This window comes from Sinocyclocheilus rhinocerous, unplaced genomic scaffold, assembly GCF_001515625.1.
Source record: "Sinocyclocheilus rhinocerous isolate Xijiao unplaced genomic scaffold, SAMN03320098_v1.1 scaffold636, whole genome shotgun sequence".
Classification (NCBI taxonomy): Eukaryota; Metazoa; Chordata; class Actinopteri; order Cypriniformes; family Cyprinidae; genus Sinocyclocheilus; species Sinocyclocheilus rhinocerous.
Window position 1 is genome coordinate 331,985 of NW_015660893.1, and position 8,835 is coordinate 340,819.

Here is an 8,835-nt window from a genome sequence, read left to right on the forward strand (position 1 = left end):
TTGCTGCGGCGCCCGGGGAGCAGTTGGAGGTGCGTTGCCTTACTCAAGGGCACCTCAGTCGTGGTATTGAAGGTGGGAGAGAGCGCTGTACATTCACTACCCCCACCTACAATCCCTGCCGGTATGAGACTCGAACCCGCAACCTTTGGGTTACGAGTCCGACTCTCTAACCATTAGGCCACGACTTTCCCGTGATTCTATGAGCACAAGATGCACACCATACAACAGTATGTTATGTGACATGTGGACTGAACTATATTTGTGGGCCAAACAAGAATCTGTGCCTTCAACAACAGTTTGCCTCTTCAGAATCCCCCCAGCTAAATCACATTAGCAAACAGAATTCTGCCTGTCCCAAAGCCAACATAGTGATTAGACTCATTTTTAGGTCTAGACAAACATCTTTCCAGAATCCAACATCTCACTGGGTTGTCCTCTCTTTCACCATGCCAAAATATACAGAGATGCTATTTCCAATGGAAAAAAAGTGTTGTATTTATACAAATCTTATACAGACCTGCTTCTCTCAAGTTAACGTCCAGTCAAGGATGCTTAGAGTCAACATGGAACTAAAGTTGAGACTGATTTTATTACCATATCACCATATGCATTTCTGAGTAAAATGGCTTATTCAACAAGAACTTGATTTTATCCAAAAATATATGGATGACTCATTCAAAAAAATCGCAAGGGTTTTGATTAATGCTCCATAACATTTGGGGGGTTACCAGCTCTTTTCAGTCTCAGTTATGGATTAAGATCTTTCAGTAATATCAGAACCTTGATGTGATTTTTCAATACTCTTCACACAAAAAGCTCAACTGATGATTAAACAGCACATTTTTCAAAACTCTAGCACTTTTTCATCTAATATGACTGTCATTTTCATTTTATAGAATGATACAACTGCTCAAAATTATAAAAAAAAAGGTTGAATTTCTCCTAAAGCATAGTTTTCAAATACATTATCTATGGATGTGATTTTTCATCATTATTCATTATCAGACAGTTTCCATGATCCCATGTACTATTTTTCCAGACCATGATATTACTGTGATGCAGGCCCATTGTAATGAGAACCTGTGACCAAATGTTGTGATCTGATTACATTATCAATACCTTAAATTTCTGAATTTGTTCAATGATTCACTGTAGTACTGTAATGAAACACATATCTCATATTTTGTACTACAATATTTAATGGTCAACTACACCACAAAACTCTCGTTACTGTGTGTGGGTGATCTCAGTTAATGTTCTTGTGGGGTTTCATTCTTAATTATTTTGAACAAATGATTTTGCAAGTATTAGGCTTCTTTAAAGATATTACATTTACATTTAGTCATTTAGCAGAAGCTTTTATCCAAAGCGACTTACAAATTAGGACAATGGAAGCAATTAAAATCAACAACAGAGCAATATGCAAGTGCTATGACAAGTCTCAGTTAGCCTCATATAATATGAATGCATGATACAGTGCATTTTGAAAAATTGAAAAAACAAAAAACAAAAACAAAGGTGAAATCTGAAATTAGTGATTTGTAAAAAAAAAAAAAAAAAAATCCATCAACGTGCTTCATTAGGATTATGAAACTTGTTGGCAGCGCTACCCAGGACTTGCTCAAAAAGGATTTGTCATTTTGTTTTTAGACCACAAATTCTACAATGTCACCAAAGAAGTGCGGTTGTGAGGGAAAGATAAACTTGTTTAGCTTCCCAAAGAGCCCGGCGTTAAGGGAACAGTGGATGCAGTTCGTTTCTCCGGGGAAGCAACGGAGTTGTGCAAGTGTGTTTGTTTGTTCTCGGCATGTTCTACTCAAGATTAACATGAGATTGGCAGAAACTGTGTTTTATGTGCCTTTTAATGTCTTTTTGAAATGTCACTCTACTTGTGTGGTTGCCGAGGAGCCACATGAGCTAGTTTTAGGGATCCTATGTTGAGCTTGAGGCTATGGAGAGCCACCAGACAGTCTCTACTTCTCTCTCATAGGCAGAGAAAGATTATATTCCCCCATGGGTCAGGATGTTTACTTGACGAGAGTGGCTTGCAGCTGATCCTGGACTTGCATCTGCTGAACCTGAAACTGAGGACATGCAGTTTCAGAATATTGACACTAAAACACATTTTGTCTCAGAGTTGAACAGGAGACTGATTCATAACTATTGATCTGTAAGATGCATATTATATTTTCAGATTGTCTAGAAAGACAAAGTTTCTTAGGTTTGCCGTTTTGGCAGATTCTAGCACAGTCAGAAGAAAGAATAATTCCACATAGAGACTTGGTTCTTGATCTACCGAGGCTTGAAAGTATTTCATGGGGTTGATCAGAACGCATGCACTACACAGGCATTCTGATTAAGAAATGACTCAACTTGGGGTAAACTCTACCTTCTCATTGAAAGCAGTTGGCTTGCTGTCTGTTGCAATAAAGAATATATAGGACGCTTTAGCCATCTGCACAAATGGCATAAGTGAATATACAGGACTCCTAACAAACAGAAGAACTGGAGACCTTGGGAGTGTGAACGAGTGATTTCTAAAGGCTGTGCAGATATTTACTTCATAGTTTTCTCTTACAGGGAGCCTCAGAAAAATAGCTTCAACTTCTCTCTCCCTTCTTGAATCACTCAGGTCTCTCTTTTGAGTGCTTTCTTAAACACACAGCCTTGCTTGTTCTGTTTACATTGCTGTGCATTTTAAGCAGGCCATGTGGTGGGCTTGTATGGCAATTCTCCATTACTGCAGACATGAATGAGCTTTTTGTTTGGTCTCACAACTTGTTTTCCAAGACGTCTGTTGCTTGGTTCTGTTTCCTGTTTCCAGGATTTGTTTTTCTCTCTCTCTTTTTTAAACTTTTGCTCTAAGAGGAAATCATTTTTGAGTGCAGGAGCACTGAGAGAACATCAACTGATGACAACTTTGTTCCAGGATCTGTTTTAGTAGCTACAAACCTTTAGCTGCAAACCAATTTACCTATAATTCCCACCTCCAAAACCCAAAAAGGACAAGTGCTCTAGGTGCAAGCATGTGGGTATCATGGATCCAAACTTTATACAAGACTTTGTAGATATAATGGAATCAAATACAACATTTCCAGACCGGAACTGAAGTGGCTGTTGTTCACTTTGCAGGTCCTTTCAAAACAATACCACTTCCACAAAAACATAACTTGGAAATGGTTAAAACCCATTTGTTTAAATCAGTATTCTACTGAGGCTTCTGAAATAAGCCAATGTCTTCTCTCTCTCTGTAATCAGGGTGAAAGGGAGTAATATCCTGAAAGTGGTTGACCACAGAAATGGGATCCAAAAGGATCGTGTCCAGAGGAGGAAGGGAGGGGCTGTGTGTGTGATAAGTTTGGTTTACGTTTTGGCCAGAGGTTTCAAAGAAGTTGTCGTTTTCTAACATCAATTTCAAAGGCTTTGTCTCATAATGAAATGTTTACACTTCTGAATCTGTGAAAAGATACATCTCTTCCTTGCAAAGCATGCAAAATTATTCTATAGTCAGTAAAAAGAAAAAGTAGCCAGAAACATTTAAACTAGTAAACTGCTAAAAAAAAAAAAAACTTAAATGATTATGTTGTGAAGGACTCACCTTTTTCTTGCTGCAATAGATCTGCCATTTCTTCTCAGCAGGCAAAGCAAACATGGCTTCCCTGTTTTTGTCTGTGAGATCCAGTTCATCCTGAGGAAAGGAGAGGACATGATAGCTGAGCCACACTTAACCTCAAAAGCAAAGATACCAGTCCTGTCTGTGTGTGTGGGGAGGATGGGTTGTACCTTGTATTTCCTATATATTATGTCCCCTTGAGAGTAGTAATATAAGTCATTTTTGATGTTGATGGGACATTTTTTATGTCCCCATAAGGAAAACAGCTTATAAATCATACAGAAAGAAAAATGCAGAAAGTTTTGTGTGAGGTAGTTTCTGTAAATAAAAAGTACATATATGGTGAAAAAATTATTCCTTCTTAATGTCTGTAGAATTTTCTCAAATGACCTGACAAATTTATCTAATACAATATATAAATGTATTAAAATAATATTAAGTAATAATAATACAATTCTGTAAAATGAAGGGCTCCTTAATCATGGTACCTGAAACGAAAATGTATTTATTATTAACATAACTGAAACAATGCAAATAAAATTATATAAATTAAATGAGTTACCACACATATAGGTAATTTATGCTGAAAAGTTTATGTATTATGAATTACACTTACAGCAGTAAGAATTTCATTCTATTAATTTTATTTTTCACTAGAACTCCAGATTAAGTTTCAGGAACTAAATTTAAAAGCATTCACAATTCAATTCGCAAACCTGCAAGTTCTCTATAAAGCCATTTGTGCTAAAGCTAAAATGTGTCAATAGTAGAAGGGGAACATAATATTAAAATTCCGCAACTGAATATATGAATTTTCAAAAAAATTCATATGAAAAATCTTATTTACCCATGGTTGAAAACAAATTGATTCTCCCTTGAGAATTCTCTTTAAGAAAGGTGTCATTATTCATTTTTACTGCCGGAATAGAGCTTTGAACAAGATAAGCTATTCATCAAATATATACAGTCAGGATACATGACTGACACAGAGGCCAGGTTTTGAAAAGTAACTTACTCTGACAATGTCTGTTTGAAATGATGGAGCCGATAATTTGATACTTTTTTTTTTTTTCATTTTTTGTGAAAAATATAAAAGAAATATCAAAAAATATTTTGTGAAAAATATCAAACCAGTTACCTTTCTATAGAAGACAGAAAGAAAAGAGAACGTCTCAGGTTACTTATGTAACCATGGTTCCCTGAGTAGGGAATGAGACACTGCGTCCTCTAGGGGTCGCTATGGGGAACGCCTATGGATGTCGTGACCCGTTTCTGAAGCATACATTGAAAAAACACCAACTCGTCCCCTAGAGGATGCAGTTCGAAGTTCCCATGAAAGGGAACTACACAGAGAGTGTAAATTACAGTGTGAAATGGAAACAAGAACAAGTGAGAACAAAAAGGCAGTGCTAAAGGGAGTGAGGTGCAGTAAAGACAGAGAAGGAAAGATTTAGAGATGGTCAAAATGGAAGGAAGTCATATGTGGCCCACAAGGGACTGAGAGAAAACTGTTTTAGCCAGTAGTGACCAAGCAGAAAGCCTCATGCATAGATACACAAACATGGAGAATTAACAACTAAGAGGAATAATTTACCTGAATATGCAAACATACAGTAAAACCTACCATAAAATCAAGTCTGATGTTAATGATTTTAAACCTTTTTGTCTCGTGTGTGTCTAATTTTTCACAACAAAACCATATTTGCATTTAATTTAGATCACATCTGAGAGCTACGATAAAAGGAGAAAGACTAGCAATACAGTGACTCTCTATGGACTACTTTCCTAGCAATTTTTTTTCCTTGTGGGAGGTCAACATACTCCCAGTTCACATTATGAAAGAGAGCATAATCTGTAAATTTAAAAATATAATCTTTTGTGTTTTATGGAAAAATCAGTGATGAGGGGTTTGGACAACACAACGGTTAGTGATGATGGACTTTGCATTTTTGGGTGCATTATTACTTTAAGGGCTCTGAAAATGTGTAATACCAACTGAAACACCCTCAGCAACATGCAGTAATACTTGCCTTCAGATTAATACTCATTTAGGCTGCTCCTAAACTGACAGGAACAATCTTTCACAATGACAGCACAATCCTAAACTAATTTGTCAGACATTTTCTCTACTGGCCCACTCCCTTCTCATCCAGATCTAATCAGGCTAATTTACAGGGTGTAATAGCAAGGTTCACCGAGGACAGTAGCCAGGAAGCTCAATGGCCGATATCACCACATTCAGAGCTCTCAGTCACAGAAATGAGGAAGAAACAAATATCTTGAAAGGAGGGAACGGTCTGTTCTGTTATTATGTCATGTTATTCTGTAATCTTCTCAAAATAATTTTTTGTAAACTCTCTGTCAAGCATCAGGCATCTGCAAAGGTTGTGTATGTGAGACTTCACTAAGCAATATTGCAATATTAATATTAAAACACTGATCATAGCATGTTCATTGTTTCTGGTTAAATGCCACAATTACCTTGCTGCATGATTTGTTTTATCCTGGAACTACACATTTCTACCATATGGACAGTACTTTGACACAGTCACCTCTGATTACTCGTAATTGTAATGAAGAAACATGCATTTTCTGTAAAACTGCTTTGAAACAACATGAATCGTGAACAGTTGGTATGTGGCCACAGGTAAAGTTGTTGTGCTTATATTTGGACTCTCAACATGAATGTAAATGTGATATTATGTGACTTTTTTCTCAACAAGAACAAAGTAGAATCAACCGATGCTTATCTCTGATAAACACATGGTGGGTTGTCCCTTAATTAATCAGCTGATTTAGTGACACACTCATAACACACAAAAAGACAATAACTGTTGAAAAATACCCTAAAAAATCTCCACAACTAATGCACAGACTGACAGCCGGTTTGGAAAGGCACATACACAGACAAGTGATATGACAGCAAAATGTAAAAATTCCAATGCTTGTAGACTAAATATCAGCACACTTGGAATACTGCTTGGCCAATCACAATCTTATAAAATGAATGATTGTGATGCACAGTGGTTCTAAGCATTAAATAACAAAATATCATACCAACGAAAGGTTATTCATTTTAAAGAGATTTGTGAAACATGTTTATAGAGAGCCTATCAAAAATGTATTGAAGACAACTGATATACAGTACAAGAGATGTGTTTACTATTTAGCTGCATATGTTGCAAATAAATATGTAAATGACTAGTAAATGTATCTTAGAATTCTAAAATTATGGAAAGGAAGATAGCTGTGTTGGGAAAGCTACTTTTAAAAGTAGTTTTTTTGCGGAAAGTAAGGCTTTCCACTTGTTGCTTGTAGTCACATTTTATCAAGTAATTAGATTACATAACAGGCACTACCTGGCATATTTATATTACAATCACTCTGCAACCCCACAGATTTATAAAGTTAATAAATATAAACCAAATTATATACACGTCTGTGCACAACTTCACCAGAGTGTTTGAATTACATGTTTTGAATGACCTGTTTCTCATATCATATTCCAAAAAACTGTTAAAACTCTTAATCCTGTCAAACTGTGACCCAGTTCTGTCAGGTTTCTTAAAGCTTCCTGTGAGAGAATATTTATTTCATTACTGCAAAAAGTGCATGTTTTGACATATTCCTCATATATGGAAAACACTTTGTTTTGTCTTTGCGGCAAAAAGTTTTGCTACACGTTGTGCAGACAAGCCATTTAAATGTTTAGCACAGCAGTACAATAAGACCGTTTGTTTGCTTGCTTGTTTGTTTGTTTGTTTAAATCTATACTCCAGAGTGAAAGAATGACAGCATTCTTTACCAAAAATAATCCATGAGTCTTTTCTTTGTGTATCAAGCATGAGGTTGCTCTGATTTACCTAACAGCTCCCATATGTTGGGCATTCTTTGACTCCAAGTGATGAGCTTTATTTTTTCCTTTCCACATTCTGTTTTTAGCTGAAATACAGGGTGGGGAAAGACAGTTTAGCCAGACAGAAAAAAAGACAGACAGAAAAGAAAAATTAATCCTTCTTGCAACTAAATTTTCTCTTAAACATTTACATTTACATTTAGTCATTTAGCAGAAGCTTTTATCTAAAACAAATTACAAATGAGGACAGTGGAAGCAATCAAATTCAACAAAACAGCAAGGATATGCAAGTGCTATAACAAGTCTCAGTTAGCCTAACGCAGTAAGGGTTTAAACAGCAAGGGTTTTTTTATTTATTAAACAGATTGTGTTAGCAAGGGTTTTTTTTATTTTAAATTATATAATAAATAAAAAGAAAACAGACATAATAAAAAAAATAGAGCAAACTTATGTTAGAGAAGCCTTTTTTGCTTGTGTTCACTGTATAATAAATAAAAAGATAGAATACAAAAAGATTAGAGAATCTAGTCTTAGTTTTTTTTTTTTTTTAAGTGATAAAATATAACTTAATTCCCACCATATTTCTGATATTATCTATCAAACTAATCTGATTAATTTGATTGTTCGCTTTTATTCTAAAACCGCAAGTACAGCGCACGTGCAGCGTGTTAGCATTTGTTAGCTGGCTAGCTTGTCATTCGCGTTTCCATTCGCATTTCTATTCGCGTCTATTGCTGTTTTCTTTTTCTTTTTTTCCTCTCTCCGTTTTTTCACGAGTTCATCAAACAACAGTGGTAAGTCAGAATCATTCATCAATCACGGTGAGTAATGGCTTATTCTCCTGTTATTGTTGTTTGCACCGCTTGCCACATGTAGTTTAGCTTTCTTTGTCGGCGACGAGGGATTCACATGTGATAAATACAGGGAAATAGTTAGGCTGACAGAGAAGATTTCAGAATTAGAGAGACGCATCTACGACTAGCTCAGGGAGTCCTGTACATTGTTCGGTTCCGGTTACAATGCCTCTGCAGCAGGGCGACTGTGTGACTGTGAGGCGGCATAGTCGCGGATCAAAACACCGCTCTTCCGTTCCGATCAAAACATCAAACAGTTTCTCCCCACTCAGTGATGCATCCACTGAGAAACCTGATGAAGGGCTCTAGTTATTGGCGATTCTATTGTACGGAACGTTAAAATAGAGACACCAGCCACCATAGTCCAATGTTTACCGTTTAGCACCTCAGTACTTGAGCAAGTTCTTATCGTATTATAGTCCTCCATGTCCGCTGCCCTCTCAAAACTCAAAATCAACTGCGGGTGGCAGATCCTTTTCCTATTTAGCGCCCAAACTCTGGAATAATCTACC

The 8,835-nt window shown here is 36.4% G+C and overlaps 1 protein-coding gene across 1 annotated transcript in view; it reads right to left on the reverse strand.

The window, feature by feature from the left end:
* LOC107726080 (disheveled-associated activator of morphogenesis 2-like) overlaps positions 1 to 8,835 on the reverse strand; it is an 82,046-nt gene that overhangs the window by 46,730 nt on the left and 26,481 nt on the right. Inside the window, 1 exon segment of the mRNA XM_016535556.1 lies at positions 3,599 to 3,688. Coding sequence (XP_016391042.1) covers positions 3,599 to 3,688 — 90 coding nt within the window.